The sequence below is a fragment of the Gavialis gangeticus genome, unplaced genomic scaffold (assembly GCF_001723915.1).
Source record: "Gavialis gangeticus isolate Ggan-Ray unplaced genomic scaffold, GavGan_comp1, whole genome shotgun sequence".
Taxonomy (NCBI): domain Eukaryota; kingdom Metazoa; phylum Chordata; order Crocodylia; family Gavialidae; genus Gavialis; species Gavialis gangeticus.
Window position 1 is genome coordinate 61663631 of NW_017729024.1, and position 13539 is coordinate 61677169.

The following is a 13539-nucleotide window of genomic DNA, read 5'->3' on the forward strand; positions in this document are numbered from 1 at the left end:
TGCTGGTTGCCCTTGAGCATCATCCCTGAAGCCGGCCCATCACAGATGTGCTCCTTGAGGATCTTCTCAAAAAGTTTCCCAAGGATAGAGGTAAGACTGACGGGCCTATAGTTGCCTGGGTCCTCTCTCTTCCCTTTTTTGAAGATGGGGACCACGTTAGCCATCTTCCAGTCATCCGGCACCTGGCCCGAGCACCACGAGGACTCATAGGTTAGGAGAGAAGATTGCTGGCACAACTTGAATTTGGTCCCTTGTGCACATGTGTTTGGTCTTGTCTTTAGTTTGGTCTAGTCTTTAGTCAAAGCCTGGTTTGCTCTCAGGACCTTGGGCCTCATTCAGTGCATAGGGTGGAGAATACCCAGTTGCAGTTTTATCCTTAATGCATGGCTTACATGTTTACTGCCCACTGCTTAAATCCTGCTTCTTCCTCATGGGCTTTTCTGTGATGCTGGTCACTATAGTCTTGGAGTGCTCCACAGATGTTGCTGACTTCATTTTTACAGCTGCCCAGATGGAGAGCTGAGACACAGGGAGGTTGAAGTTGTGGAAGACGTGAGGTACCAGAGGACTGGAAAATGGCCAACATTAATGTCCCTCTGTGTGAAAAAAAAAAAAAAAAAGAGGACATGAAGTAAACCAGTTAACTACTATCCTCAAAACCTGGGAAGTGACTGGAGCGTATCATAATTAAGTCCATTTGCAAGCATCTGGAGGACAAAAGTCTTACAATGAGCAGCAAGCACTGTTTTATCAAGAATAAACCAAGTCAAATTTGATCTCTGTCAACAAATTAACTAGCTGGGTAGATGAAGGTAATGTAGGGAATATAGTGCATCTGGACTTCAGTAAAGCGTTTAACAAAGTCCTGTGTGACCTTCTCCTAAACAGATTGGAGAAATGTGGGCTAGACAAAACTGCAAGGTGAATAGACAGCTGGCTCAATACCTGCAAGAAAATGGTAATTTTAAATGGATCCATGTTAGAATGGCAGGAGGTTTTGAATAGAGTCGTATACGGGTCTGCCCTGGGCCTAGTGCTGTTCAGTGTGTTTATTAATAATTTGGATGCTCGACTAGAGAGCTTCCTGAGAAAATCTGCAGGCACAAAACTGGGAAGTATTGCAAATACACCAAAGAACAGGAGTGTAATTAAGAAGAATTTTGACAGATTGGAGAGCTGGGGTGGAACTACCAGGATGAAGTTGAGCGCTCACAAGTGTAAGGTGCTACACCTTGGGAAGAATAATACAAAATGGATGACAACTTGCTGGATGACAGCACTATGGAAAAGGATCTTGGTAGATCCCAGACTCTGAGTCTGCAATATGATGCAGTTGCAAAAAAGGTCAATAAAGTTTTAGGCTGTATAAATGGGAGCATTATGAATAAGACACAGCAAGTGATAGTATTGTTTTGCTGGGTACTGACTAGTCCCCATCTAGAGTACTATGTACGGTTTTGGGCTCCATATTTTAAAAAGGACATGGAAAATTAGAGAGGCCACAGAGTTTGTTGACAAAAATGATAAAAGTCTTGAAAGGCAGCCATGTGAAGAGATGCTGAAAGAAATTGGCATGTTCAGTTTGCAGAAAAGGCTATTAAAAGGGGTCTTGAAATACCTGAAGGGCTCCCATAAAGATGAAAGAAAATACCTCTTTCCATCACTGCAGACAGTAGGATGTGTAACAGTGGCTTGAAATTGCAGGAAAAACACCTTCACTGTTAGAACAGTGATGCAGTGCAGCAGACTGCCTAGGGAATTTGTGGAGTCTCCTTCACCGGAGGTTTTCAAGAAGCAATTTGGATAGCCTTTTCAGGGATGAACTCTTGATATCCTCTGATATGAAGGTGCTGAAGCCAGTTGGCTCTTAGGCACTGCCCGCCTAATTTGAGCAGCTGACAGCCCTTGTGGTATGAATGCCCAATTCTGGGGTATGAGGATTGTGGGTGTACTCATGTATGTCTATATAACTGGGAGTCTTGCCATTTCTACATCAGTTGTACTTGTACTTGTCCTTGTGTTCCTATTTATTTTATCTGTCATAATTACAAATATCAGATTCCCCAGTCATAATAGTGGGGAGAATAGTGTTAGCAGATGTGTGTTAACAGTTAGTGTCTCAGGACAAGCTGGCCACATGGTCCTGCAGACAACTCACAATGCACTATTCCCACCCCAGTCCTGGCTGCTCTTGAACATGGGGCAGCCACTCTGTGAGAGGTATCAGGGTGGGAGGAGAGGGGAGAATTCTAATGTCCAGAGGTGACAGGTCACAGGTGGACTCACCCCTGCATACTCTCAAGATGTCCTTTTACTGCCCTGCATGGTGACGGGCCCTGGGATAACCATACAGACACACTGCAACAACTTGGAAGAAGGTGATTGTGCATTTTATCACATGTAGTTCAGTAGATGTTGACTTAGAATAGTTGACACATATGTCTGTGAGCACAGGACAAGGCATTCTCTCCCAGGAGAAATGCAATCTTTGTTTATGGCCTAAAGCAGGAGTTGTCAACCATACTTGGGAAGGCTCCAGGGGGTATGCAGCAGCAGTACTTGGGAAGTGCGCCACTGCCATACGCCGCCTGCTGCTGCCCAAGTACCCCTGCTTCGTGTCCAGCTGGCCGTCAGCACCCCCCCTGCTTATTGACCAACCACTGGGGGACCTCCTCCCCCCCCCCGCTCGTCAGCTGGCTGCTGGCCCCCTCCCTTGCTCGTCCAGGGGGTACAGTTCAAGAGGGGTACCCACCAGAAGGGGTACACTCTTTAAAAAATGTTGAAAACTCCTTGCCTAAAGGCTTTCAAAGCCCCAGGCAAAAGCAGGACAGGTTATAGTTGTGTAGGCAGCCTTGACTCTTGCATTTCTAAACTCATGGTTTCTCAGCTTTGCAACCTTAATGTTTTTTCACAAGGTGTTTGAATACAATTGGTTATAGTATGGGACTGTCATAGAGAGCCAGTGGAGCTGCATAGATTTCTGTAGTCAAAGATCATTCCAATGATTAATTGCTCCTTCTTTTTTTCCTTACTCTGCATAAATTCAGGAAGTGCCACTTGCATCACCATGGGATGATGGTAGGCCTCGAGTGACCTGGAGAGGGGATGGACAGTTTGTTGCTGTAGGTGCCGTCTGTCTGGAGACAGGTATGGGATTGAACAGGACACCGGTGCCGGTTTAAGTACTTGCACATGTTGAGCATGGGGGCGGCCACTGGTAAGTTGGGAGATTCTTTTTACATTGGGTACTAGCTTGTCCGTGGTGAGTTCTAGTGTCACCCGCCAAGCTGACTTTTAATCATGGCTGGAACAAACTGTTCAGGGCTTTTCCAAATGGGAGACTTATTTTTAGGCTAAGAAATGTCATGTCTTAACCATGAGCTCTCTGAGGAACTTCACTGAGTGGAGAAGTAGCATTCACTAGAAAAGAGCTATTTACTGATACTTCAGCACTTCAAACTGGGCAAGCACTCAAGGCAGGAAGGGGGTAGTGGGGTGGGGGCAGTGTTCAGAGTTGGGCTTACTGAATAGAAGCTCTTGCTTAGCCTGAAGCAGATGGTCATTCTTGGCTATGTGAGAGCTGCCTGAGCAAAAGGCCCTCCCCCTGCCAAATATAGAATATGCTTTTCATGGGTATTTTTCCTTACACACCCCTATCTCCCATCTTCCCTCCATCTCAATTGAGCAGGGGCTCGGAAGGTCAGAGTGTGGAGCAGAGAGCTTGTCCTTCAGTCAACAAGTGAGCCTGTCCCAGGATTAGAACAAGCCCTGGCCTGGAAGTGAGTAGCCAGCAAGCTAGGCACTGCAGCCTAGGTTTTGTTCACTTGTGCCCTCCATGTCTGTCTCTCTGCTCTTCTTTGTTTCTGTGCTTTGCCCAAGCTTTCAAGGCCCAGCTTGAAGCCTTCCTGTTACTGGTCAAATGTGAAATGCCAAAGAGCAACACTTTATACCCAATCTTCTTTTCTTCCTTAGAGAACATCCCTGTTCCACTCTAGAAGCAAAATATTGGGGTTGGGAGGGAAGGGTAGACCCTGTACCTGGCCTCGTGGCAACCCCCTACCAACTCCTGGCTCTTTGTAATGAGGAGCTCCATTGTTCTTCTTTCCTGTATTTGGAGTTTGCCTGCCTTTAGAGAGATGCCTGATGAACAGCTGCTTAGCTTTCCCTTTCACAATGTCTGTAATGCCTTCTATAGTGGAAGGCATTACAGAAGCAAGTCCACTGCTGCTGCTTTGGCTCATGTGTTGTGTGCCTGAGCATGTTATTCTGGGGCAGCCAGAATTCTCTCGTCCTAAGCATGATGGGTGGAAACTCTTCCTCCCCCGCCATGCTTTCCCTTTTTTATTTATGTTAAGGCCTTCCGGGAGCCTCATAGCATCCACACAGGAGAAGCCCAACAAGCATGATATTGTCTTCTTTGAGAAGAATGGACTCCTTCATGGGGAGTTTACCCTTTCCTTCCAGAAGGGACAGGTCAAGGTGGGTGAAGAGTTGTGTGTACTGGGCTCCTGCATGGTTCTGTCTGCTGAGCTCTTGGGGGGTGAAGACCTGTGGTTGCACTGTGGTAGACAGGATTCCCCAGACTGGAGTAGCCCCATATCTGGGTTTGAATTTGCTGTAGCTGTTGAATTCTTCTTAATCACAACCTGACTCTGAGCCTCAGCTCCAAGCTTAGAAAGAACTTGGGTTTAGCTCTCCTCTGTGCAGAAGAGGTGTCTTTGCTATCAGCCACTGACAGGCTTGCCAGAAAGAGAAAAGTCTCTTGGGGAAAGTCTCACATTACAGTCAGGCCCCTTATTTAATTTATTGATCCCAAAGTACCCAGGAGCACTGGGACCAGCCCATCTCTCACAGTGGCACTAGGGATGGAATTGGGCCCCATATCTATAACTGTGAGCTTCCAAGTAGGAGACACCAGTGCCTTCCAGAGGCTCCAGCATGGAGCTGCTGGAATTCTTTACCTGTCCTAGGGCAGCTGCTCCCTCAGGATGCTGTTCTGTCTAGCAGCTGGGGTGGGAATGCAAGTGTTGTGTGGAGAGAGCAGGACGATGTGGCAGAGTGCTACTGAGCAGTTTGAGTGGAGAACTAATAACCTCTGCTTGGATTTGCTCTTGTTGCTGCCTCTGGTTGGTGAGAGCCCCCTGGGTGAATGCTATGCCGGGGATGAGAATACTGGTGATCCCTTGATGAGAGTTCAGCTAATACCACTTTCTTAGCTCCTGAAAGACCATATGGTGGTGAAGGGGTTGCTGCATGATCTTGGCCCTGGCTTTGGGGGAGCCACCAAGAGCCCTGTGAAGTGGTCATGTTTTGCTAGCATTCTGGTTTCCTCACCCTGCACAAAGAGGGTGCATCTGCTTCTCTTTAGCATCAGAGTAAGCAGTTCTAGGCTAGGTCTGTCTCATCAGGTTAACGAGCTGCTGTGGAACTCTGACTCGACGGTCCTGGCAGTGTGGCTGGAAGATCTTCAGAACAAGAACTGCTCCAAGCCAAGCACTTATGGTAGGAATGCTCTTCTGTGCCCTGGCTTCTGGGATTTAACTATCAATGTAGTAAGTGATTGTGGCTTGGGACATACACATGACCGGGAAGGACCATTTGCCCTTCTGGAGTACAAGACATTCTGTTAGTTTATCATTGTTCAAGACTTCTGCTCTGAAATGAGGTTAACACTTCTTGGAACAGCTACTCCAGTGCTTGTAGAGAGCTCTTCCTAGAGCCTAAAGTGTCCATTGGTATGTCTCCATAATAGCAGTGTCCTCTTCAGGAATGGTCTCTGGGGAGAAAAGAGGGAAGTAGAGAGGATTTTGGAGTTTGACTCTTTGGGGCAAAACCTGGGATTGGGGTTCCCTTGTGCTGGTGTGTGTAAGAAACTGTCCCTAGCTCAAGGGGCTTGCAGTCTAAATAGGCAGGATGGGAAAGATTGGACAGGTGGGGAATAGTGTCTTGAAGACAGTGTCTTGACAATGATTATATGGGGAGTGTGCAGCAGTTCACCCCGAAGCCAGTCTGTCTTTGGGATGTGGAGGTAACTGCCAAGCATCAGACAAATTGGAGAGGCTGCAGCAGATGCTGCCCTATTTGTAGTGAATGATTCTGGTGGTGGCTGTGACTAGAGAGAGGGACCAAGCTGCAACCTTGGGGTGGATAGGCTGACTCTCATACTTCTACTTGTTCACATGGGGGACTGAGGAGCCAGGCCTGCCCCTATAAGGTGCAATAACCTCCTATCTCTCTGTAGTCCAGCTGTGGACAACAGGGAACTACCACTGGTACCTGAAGCAGAGCCTGCATTTTGGCAGTTCCAAGAGAAGCCAGCTTGCGTTGCTGTTGTGGGACTCGGAGATCCCGTATCGGCTGCATGTCCTCTGCAGAGGTTGGCGCTATCTCTGCTATGACTGGCATTGGAGCACTGACCGCAGTACTGGAGAGGAGAGCTGCCACTCGGCAAGCGTGGCTGTCATTGATGGAGGTAACACAAGGGTGACCCTGAAGCCTGTAGTAGTGGGGGATGGCTGGTGCCCAGCAAATTGGTCTCTGGTTCTTTGGTGCCTGATTGCTACCTTCTTGTGAGCTGGGGTCAGCGTAAGATATGGATACTGGGTGCAGCTCCCTCCTTCAGGGCTAGTTGGTGTAATGGGCTTTGAGTGAGGGCCCCATTATGCATTGAGAAGCTGGAGAATAGGTTAAGATTTTATGTAAGTATGTATATATTTATTCCCCCCCACTTGTCATCCTTTCTACAGACAAGGTGCTGGTGACGGCATTCCAGCATGCGATGGTGCCCCCGCCCATGTGCACATTCCAGCTCCAGCTCCCACGGGCTGTCAATCAGGTCATGTTCCACACTGATCCCTGGACGAGCAGAGATCTGGCTATCTTTGATGTTGACAGCAGGATCTCTGTGTACAGATATGGTTTGTACTTTGTATCCCATGTGCAGAGACAGGCTTTCCCCTGCCCCTGTGGTGTGTGCCCAAAAGAACTGGTGAATGTCTGTCTGTCAGTGAGAGGAACCTCACTTTTGGCTCTGAATGGTCTGGTCTCAAATGCATTGGGGGAGTTGAAATGTGTCTGCTTCCTCCTCCTCTTCCCCCCCCCACCCCCCCATCTCTCTCTCTCTCTGGGTCCTTTCAATTACTCAGAGGCTTGCAAAGCATCTTGGGAATGGACTAGTCCTGTGGAAATGTGGTACCTATGGGCTGTAAACAGTTTTATCACTGTTCCCCTCTGTGCTTCTGCTGGGGCAACTCCTGGCTGCAACAGTCATGTCAGCCTATGAGGTTGTCTCATGGCCTTTTTCCTGGGTGTTTTTTTTTTTTTGCATGTATTGTGGCTTTGAAAGTTCCTCATTGTACTGTTTGGCCCTGGAGGTGGAAGTGGGAGGGAGACGCATTTTGTCTAGGGATCAGTCAAGCTCTGAAAACCTACAGTGGTGAAAAGGCCCATCTGTATGAATCCAGCTTCCTCAGGGGTGCATGATGCAGTGGCCCAGTTATTGCACCTGCCATGTGAGAGGATCCCGTCCTGGGAGGCAGGAACAGCCTCCCTGGAGATTTTTCTCTGTGCATCCTACTTTGGTTGTCTTGAAGCCAGGCTAGGAATCACAGAGGTAGGTGATAGTTAAGCTTGACAGAATTTGATTTTTATTTTTAATAATTTTGTGGCTAAAATCAATGTTTAGTTTTAAGCATTTCTTTCACTTTTTACTGTTTTTTAAATCTATTTAAATTTTCATGATTGCACTAAATTAGGGATATGGGGGCCAGACAATTTAGTAATGACAGTATACTGTTAAGGTTGTTGGTTGTAGCTGTGTTGATCTAAGGACATAGGTAGACAAGGTTCTTTGGGTAGATGTGTGATATCTTTTATTAGATCAACTAAATCGTTGGAAAAATTGTTCTTTGCAAGCTTTTGGGCACAATTTTTTCTAACTACTTAGTTGGTCTAATAAACAATATCACATCTACCCAAAGAACCTTGTCTGCCTAGTATACTGTTAAAAGCTTTATAAAGTTGCATGTCAAAATATAAAAAGTAAATATCCATTTACTTACTCGGCGGCAGTTTGGCCTCTGCCCCAATCACACAGGGGCCAGGCTGGACTCACCAAGAGTTTGGTGCCCAATCACCAGCAGGGACCTGGGCAGAGCAAGCAGCCAACGTCTGCTAGCAGCCCTGCCCCTCGAACTTGCTCTCCCAGCACCACTCTACCAGCACAGCCCCCAGCTCCTACAGTGGCTGTCCAAGCCACTACCAGAGGAGCAGTGTGCAGGAGTGCAGCTGGGGCTCCCCTCCATTTGCCTGCAGGTCCTCTCTGTGCGTGCGTGCGTGCGTGTGTGTGCGCATGCGTGCATGCACTCATGGCGCCCCCTGCCCCAGATTTGTTTATGTCCATCCCAGATTTTTACAACCCCTTTCTATAAATTTCGATTATTACCAGTGGAAATATTTTGAGTCAGCTGAAATCGATGTTTATCAGTAAAAGTCTAATCCTGCCAAGCCCAGTGATAATGAAGTATTGCCAACTTCCATGACACTGGCTATTGACCTGCTGTACTGCTGTGGCCTCCCGTTTGGCTCTGGCCAGACAGAGAGCAGCTGCCTGCTCTACAGGTCTCAAGTGTATAGGAGTGGCAGGTTACTTTAGGGCAGGAGTTGGCAACATTTCTTGGGCAGTGTCAAAAACACCCACAACCTCAACTTGTACCATGTTGGCATGTCAGGGGCAGACAGCGGGGGAGCCATAAGGGGCCTGATTCTTGTTGTGGCAGGGCAGCCCTGGCACCTTCCTCACTGCCTGCTTTGAGGCGCTTGTGCCTGTTTCAGAACCTAGGCTGCTCACAGCAGGTGGCGGGGAGACTGCAAGCAGCTGCACCAGGGTCCTTGGAGCCCCGGCCCGGCTTGTTGCTGGCGGCAGGTGCACACGTGCTTTGAATCGGATGATGGGGAAGGGGCTGGGGCTGCACTGTTGCAACAAGGATCAGACCTCTCTTGGCTGTCCCATTGTCTGTCCTGAGGCACACATACCAAGCAAAATGCCTTTGCATGCCATGCTCTGGCACATGTGCTGGGGGTTGCCTACCCCTGCTCTAAGGTTTTTGTGCATTCCTTTGCCAGGTGAGTGCACTGTGCAGGACTCCAGTGTCAAACTGGGAGCGCTGGGAGGAAGTGGATTCAAAGCTGCTGTGGAAACGCCACACCTGGTGAAAACCTACAGGTACTCAGGGCCTTGGGGTAGTGATGGCAATGGCTGGCCTGAGATGTGAAACAGGTGGCTGGGTAGTGGCTCTGATTGTCCCTGTCATGAGCATGAATGCAAAGTTTGATGGCAGTAGGGAGCAGGGCTACAGGTTGTGCTTCCTGCAGAGCTGAGTGCTCAGTTCTCTCTCTCTGGTATGGCAGGGCTTTGGTCCCAGCCCTGATGTCTAGGAAATTTAGCACCATGCTCTTTGCCATTCTGTTGAGGTGGCTGGTCAGGGCAAGAAAGGGTGCCAACTGCAACAACTGTGGCTTTTCTGGGATGGAGTAGGAATCTGTGTTACATTGAAGGCTCTACTCTTCCCTGTGGACTTGCAGGAGCAGGCACTTAAAGGGGGGTAAGGTGCTAAGAGGCTGCTTCTGGCAGGGCCCAGGAGGATGGAAATCCTGTCTCCCAGTACTCTCAGATCCCAAATCTATCTGACTAGATGAGCTGGTCCCACTTCAAGAAAGCAAAGTAGGGCACACTGAGCCCTTGGCTGTCACTACAGGCCCTGTCATCTGTGGGAGGAATTCACACTACTTCAGAGTGAGGCATATCGTTGCCTCACTAGACAGGTCTTTTGCTGAGGCTGGGCACAGGGCTGCTCCTTCTTCCTGCATGGGAAAGGCAGGGTGTGACTCGCTTGGAGGATGCCAAACCCTTTCTCTCCATATGCAAACAGAGTGGACCTGGGCTGCTGTGAGGATGGGGAAGTGAACCCACTGAAGCTCCGTCTTCTCACCTGGCTGCAAGATGACACATTCCTGGCTGTTAGCCAGGGGAAGCTGGTCTCTCAGTCCATCCTGCACCATCTGAATGTGGCACCATCCTCAGCAGGGGCCACGGTGGAGGAAGAAGGGATCCTGGATCTTGGGTACTGCAAGACAGTTCCTTGGGGTACAGGTTGATGCAACTGTCAAGTGATTCTAGAGCTAGGCATGGTGTCTGATATAGAACTGATGCCCCTTTCTGGCCTTGATACCCTTTTCCCCTGAAGCTCCTGGGATTTGGGATTTATTCATGGCTAGGGGTCTACCTAAATCACATAGGAACTTACCGTTTTTTGCAGGTTGAACTCAGTGTAAAGTTCTCATTTCCATGGTCATTTCACGGCAGCCCTGCCCCTCGGTGCTGATTGGTAGAGAGGCCCCAGTGGGGTGGAGGAGGGACAAGGGGGCAGCCGCCATTGTGTGTGCTTCCCTTTGTGCTGCCCTGACAGCTGGCACCTTCCTCCAGTGAGGACTACTGGTTTCCACTGTGGAGCCAGTATTTTATTTTTATTAAGGGTTTTGGGGGTTTTTTTGGTTGTTGATTTCACAGATTTTGCAATTTCCACAAGTCATTCCCTATCCATGGCATATGTGTTCCTATCCCAAGAAGGTCAGGGGCTAGAAGGCTACTTCCAATGAAGCCTGGGTCCATCCCCAGGATCAAAATATAAAAAGTAAATATCCATTTACTTTTTGGATTTTGATCCTGGGGATCCTTCACTGATAGAGGGGAGTGTTGCACCACCTTTAAAGTTGGTGTGCTTCAGTAGTAGGGTGCTGGAAATGCCTATGTAGTGCAGGGACCTTGAATAGTACGCTTGGGTCTTCAGGGCTGTTGTCAGCATCTTCATTGGCACCAGTTTCACCCTGCTCTTTGGGACATCTACATGGCTGTGCCCTGCCTTTCACAACTCCAAGCTATTCCTAATAGGTTCTGCACCCTCACCAGCAGGCTATAGGGTCTCCCACTGGGCTTGTTTTTTGAGCCAGGAAAAAGAAAAAGCCAGCCTTCCTGGATTTGGTATGACAGCTTACAGGCAAAATTGAACAGCATTTTGGGCAGTGACATGACTGTGTAGCTCTTGTTTAGCTGGAGCAGGGACTCTGATCCATCTGTAATACAAAGTCTGCAGTCTCTTCCCACACTGAATAAAATACCTGGAGTCAAAGGGCATTGGCTCAAACTGTTGCATTATTGAAATCTGCCCCCGCACAGAGACTCACTGAAAGCAGGCAGCATCTGACCTGTTGTAGTCGTGAAGTGCAGAGAGGCCAAAATCCTACTGGATCTGTGGTGCCTGGGTAAATGCAATGACACTTAGGCAAATTACACTGGTCTGAGCAGAGCAGACACACTGGGGTAGGGCCTGTACATCATGCAAGTTACTCTACTTGGCAAAAGTTACCCCTGGGGGTAAGTGGGAAGTAACAATAATAAAGTGTAAATTATACCATAGATCAGTGGTCCCCAACCAGCCAGTCCTGTTTGACTGGTTGATCAGGGAGCCTCTTTTGGTTGATCCTGGGCTAGGAGGGATGGGTGCATGCATGTACCCCTCCTCCCCCAGCCCAGCAGGTCAGTCTGTCAGGGGGGGAAGGGGCAGGGGCCAGATTGAGGCCCCTGCAGTGAGGGATGGATGGTAGTGAGGGATGGATGGTGCAGCCCAGCTGGGAGCAGGGGAAGGTGAGAGGAGCCACAGCCTGGCCGAGTAGTGGGAGGATTGGAGCCTGGGGGGTGGGGGTTGTGGTTTACAGGGGAATGGGGAGAAAGGGGGAGGGTGCTCCTGCTGCTGGATGCACCCTGGTGGGGGCCCTGGGGGCATGTGCCCCCCCCATCTCTGCATGGGGCGGAGGCAGCTGTCTCTGCCCACTGTGCCTCGAGCCCTGCTGCAGCTGGCCATGTGCAGGCATGTTTCAGCGTAGCAGCGGAACGCACATGGCATTCAGCCGCTCCTAAGCCAGCTGCAGCAGGGGTCAGGGCGCAAAGACCAGCCCACAATGGCAGCTGCCTCTGCCACACAGATGAGGGGACATGTGCCCCCACAAATGCAGGGCAGGGTGGACAGCTGCAGCAGCAGTGAGGGAGTGAGCGGGGCTGGAGCAGGGGTGGGCCCTGCACAGCCGGGGCAGGTGTGGAAATGGGCTGTGAGGGGCTCGTCTGGGGAGCGTGGAGAGGGCATGGGGGGGCGTGTGCCCCTGGATCTGCACACGGGGCGGGTTACAGCTGTGGGCTAGGGCTAGGCTCTTCCCGGCAGGGGTGCTGGGCTGCACTGCGCTTGGGCCGGGTGCAGTGTGCCTGGTATCTGCGTGCACACTGCAGGGCATTGGGGCTGTTTCCCAAGGGCATTGGAGCTGTGTGCCCAGTATCTGTGTGTGGGGAAGGGGAAGGCTGTGCTGGGCTGTTTCTGATGTGGGTTGGGCCATGCTGCGCTTTGAGTGGGCAGCGGCAGTGCTGGGAAGGGGTTGGGGGGGCTATGGTGAATTTTCAGGTTGCTGCAGCCCCCTTGTAGCCCCACTACTGGCACCCCCCACCACCCGGCCTGAGCACAGGGTGGCCCAACACTCCCGCAGGGAAGAGCCCTGCTCCAGCTCGCAGCTGCAGCCCACCCTGCCCTGCCCTGCCTATTGTGCAGATCTGGGGGCACCCCCCTGCTCCTCCCCCATGCCCTTCGGGGCTGTGTGCCCCCCATGCCCCCTGAATAAGCCGCTTGCGGCTCTGTCCCATGCCCAGCCCTGCCATTTGGTGGGGGTGGGGTGCAGATCGAGGGCCCATGGTGAGGGAGTGGGGCTAGGGCTGGGGCCTCGATCTGCCCTGAGCCCCTGGCCCTTCCCCTTCCCCCCACCCTTTCCCCCATATACCTACCTGCTGGGGGGGATGCCCCCAAATAATTTTTTTCTTTCTCTGCCTCAGTTGCCCTGCCCCACCCCCACCTTCCCTCCCCACAGACTTACCTGGGTTGCTTTTAAATTCCAAAAGTGTTCTCGTACTTAAAAAGGTTGGAGACCACTGCCATAGATCGTGTGTCTGCAGTTCTAGTCTTTTTCATCCTAGGGTAGCCATCTACTTAAAGCAAATAGATCATTAAGAGTTCCCTTTCTACTGATTGGCAAGCAGGTTTAATAGCACCTACTGCAGACAGCTACTTCAAAAGAGCTGATGTCATCTGGACATTGATGTAAGTTCATCAATGTAGTCATGTTGTGTGAACTCACCTTCCCAGTGTTAATGGGTGTGACTTCGCTGAAAGTTTCTCTAGAGACTGTAAACTAGTGGTCACCAATCAGTGGATCTTGATCCATCGGTAGATCTTGGAGCCTCTTGGAGTAGATCCAAGGCTGGGGTGGGGAGCTGAGTGCCCCTGTGCATGCACGCACACACCCCAGCCCAGTAGGTTAGTCCGTGGAGGAGGGAAGGGGCGGGAGCTAGATTGAGGCCCCCACAATGAGGGACAGTGCCGCAGAGGCAGGAGCAGGGGTGAGTTGAGTAGGGCCCCAGGCAGGTGGGACTTACCTGCTGGGGAG

The 13539-nt window shown here is 50.4% G+C and overlaps 1 protein-coding gene across 3 annotated transcripts in view; it reads left to right on the forward strand.

Moving 5' to 3' along the window:
* The window catches only part of IKBKAP (inhibitor of kappa light polypeptide gene enhancer in B-cells, kinase complex-associated protein), a 71394-nt gene that overhangs the window by 19220 nt on the left and 38635 nt on the right, over nt 1-13539 (forward strand). For all 3 annotated transcript variants that reach the window (XM_019517165.1, XM_019517166.1, XM_019517167.1), the window contains exons 7-14: nt 3048-3147; nt 3689-3779; nt 4356-4479; nt 5409-5502; nt 6242-6472; nt 6747-6917; nt 9124-9223; nt 9930-10121. In XM_019517165.1, coding sequence (XP_019372710.1) covers nt 3048-3147; nt 3689-3779; nt 4356-4479; nt 5409-5502; nt 6242-6472; nt 6747-6917; nt 9124-9223; nt 9930-10121 — 1103 coding nt within the window. The remainder of the gene's footprint in view (nt 1-3047; nt 3148-3688; nt 3780-4355; nt 4480-5408; nt 5503-6241; nt 6473-6746; nt 6918-9123; nt 9224-9929; nt 10122-13539) is intronic.